The sequence below is a fragment of the Saprolegnia diclina genome, assembly GCF_000281045.1.
Source record: "Saprolegnia diclina VS20 unplaced genomic scaffold supercont1.17, whole genome shotgun sequence".
In the NCBI taxonomy this organism is placed as follows: domain Eukaryota; phylum Oomycota; class Saprolegniomycetes; order Saprolegniales; family Saprolegniaceae; genus Saprolegnia; species Saprolegnia diclina.
This window is the reverse complement of record NW_008246084.1, coordinates 86,734-88,952: the sequence shown is the minus strand read 5'-3', so window position 1 is coordinate 88,952 and position 2,219 is coordinate 86,734. Positions and strand designations below refer to the sequence as shown.

The window sequence follows — 2,219 nt, the reverse complement described above, 5'->3', positions numbered from 1 at the left end:
ACAACAGAACCATGACCTTTGCACGCTGCAATCAACAGCGGCGTCGCTCCGTCCTACCGCGCGCGTGTCGACGCCGCATCAAATCAAGGATGCATACATGCATGGGCGCCTCGACGGCCGCCTTGGCCTCGAGAAGCGCCTCGACGATGTCGTCCGGTCCGTTCTGCGCGACCAAAAAAGGGGGGTCACGCCATTCTAGTCCAGTCGTTGCGATCGATCTTGGGCACGAAGCGCAGACGTACGTCCATGGCGAGGCTCACGTCGGCGCCGGCTGCCAAGAGCGTGACCACAATGGCCGAGTGGCCATTCTGTGCAGCGATAGCGAGGGGTGTTGCCCGTCCTGTAAGACCATGCATTTAGAGAAACGTGTGTGCATTTTGACATGTACCTCCATGGGCTGGTTAACTGATGCGTGCGCGGCCAAGAGGCTGGCGACGACGTCGGCATGGCCTTCTTGCGCCGCAAGGAAGAGCGCTGTCGCCCCCGTCTACGCACAAATATCGCGAAACATAAATGCGCATTCTGCGGCGTACGTTGTCTGCAAGATCCACAGCGGCGTTGGCGGCCAAGAGCAACATCACGACAGGATGGTGGCCGCTCTGCGCGGCCATGATCAACGCCGTAAAGCCATCCTACCAGCACACGGATGACATGGGCCATGGATGACAAGGTTCGTACGTTGTTTGCGTGGTCGACGGCCGCGTCAGCCGCAAGCAGCGCCGCCACAGCCTCGTCGTTGCCCATGATGGAGGCCGCAACCAGCGGCGTTGCGCCGTCCTATGCACACGTTAGCTCGAGAGTCGACGACACTGATCAAGTACCTCGTCGGTCCACGTGACGTCGGCGCCTTGGTCGAGCAGCGCCATGACATCATCGACGCAGCCATCAAGCGCCGCTTCAAACAATTGAGCGTCCTACGAAGCACATGCATTCATGCGTTGGCGGCGGCCATGGACTCTACCACCTTCGCGGGCATGGTTGTTGGTGATGAAATCGGAAATGCCATTTGGTGTGGCAGTAGAAATAGCGTATTTTGTCGGAATATACAGCAAGTTGGGCATAGCGCAATACAACGCGCCAGAGGAACGCGGAGACCAATGCGCGGCGACAGCACCTCTTCCGGTCGCGCTCTTTTTGTTTGGGTTTTCATATTTCGTATGCTCGTCGCTCAACATGTGTTACGAACCAGCTGGTCACGTAGTGTGCGTCCGTCGTTGTCAATCTCAAATTCAATTGTGGAGAGTAAATGCAACTCGCCGTACTTGCTGCAGCTTGGTGCGGTCTCTGGCCTGAACAGTGACAACCCAAGGTTGTGCTCGAGTACATGGACGGCGGCAACCTCCGCCGGTACCTTGACAAGAAACGCAAAGGCGAGCCCGTTCCGGAAGACTGCTCGACGCTCGACATTGCGTGGGCATTGCGTGGGTCATTGCCAATGGTCTTGCCAGAATGGCTTCATGCACCGCGACACAACCCAAGGGCAAGCAACCGCTCTCATGTACCGGTAACCGCAGATTGAGAGCCATGACCAATGGCACAAGTGGCGTACGGCGCCAAATGAAGTGGGCAAGAGAGTGAAGTTGGCTCTAAGCCTCCTTCCTGCCTGATACATGGAGTGTATCTAGCAAGTGCATGTACCGGTTCCTCCACCATAGGTGTGTCCTTGCTGCCGACGAAAAGCAAATCAAATACGAACGATTCGTACGAACAATGGCTTGAATAAGCTTACATGCACGCCGGAGAGTATTTTACTACCGGTATGCAAGCACCAGCGTGCTGCGGTGGTGATCACTCTGACCACGATTGCACGCCATTAGTCAGAGCCGTCCATCGCATCGGACAAACTCGGTGCGTGTGCACACTTGTCGGTCTAGAAAAGTGAGATAGGAGGAGCCTTCGAGCCCGTGTACTCGAAGTCTGTGGCACGTCTCAGGAAGCCAAGGCCATCCTGCATCATCATGACCCTCTACCTTTTCTAGTCTTCGTACCAGTAGCATGCTAACTAAAACACTCGACACGCACAAGACGCAAAACACTCAACTTGAGCTTAGGACTTGCGCGTTGCTTGGTGCAGCTTGTACGCGCAGTAGAGACCGAGGCCGTTGAGCCCAAAGGCGACTGCAAACGTCCAGAAAAAGCAGTGCCGACCGACGCAGACTTCGGCGCCCGAGACCGGGTCGACCACCGACGCCAGGCGGTACAGACGCGACGAGAGCGGA

General features: G+C 56.7%; 1 protein-coding gene across 1 annotated transcript; it reads right to left on the bottom strand.

The window, feature by feature from the left end:
- Nucleotides 1-185: 185 nt before the first annotated feature.
- On the bottom strand, nt 186-976 carry SDRG_06213 (hypothetical protein; the record flags this gene model as incomplete). The annotated part of the gene is made up of 6 exons (XM_008611979.1): nt 186-308; nt 389-487; nt 534-632; nt 679-777; nt 822-914; nt 962-976. The coding sequence occupies 6 exons, from the start codon at nt 974-976 to the stop codon at nt 186-188; spliced, it is 528 nt and encodes a 175-aa protein (XP_008610201.1).
- Between the last annotated feature and the right edge of the window lie 1,243 nt (nt 977-2,219).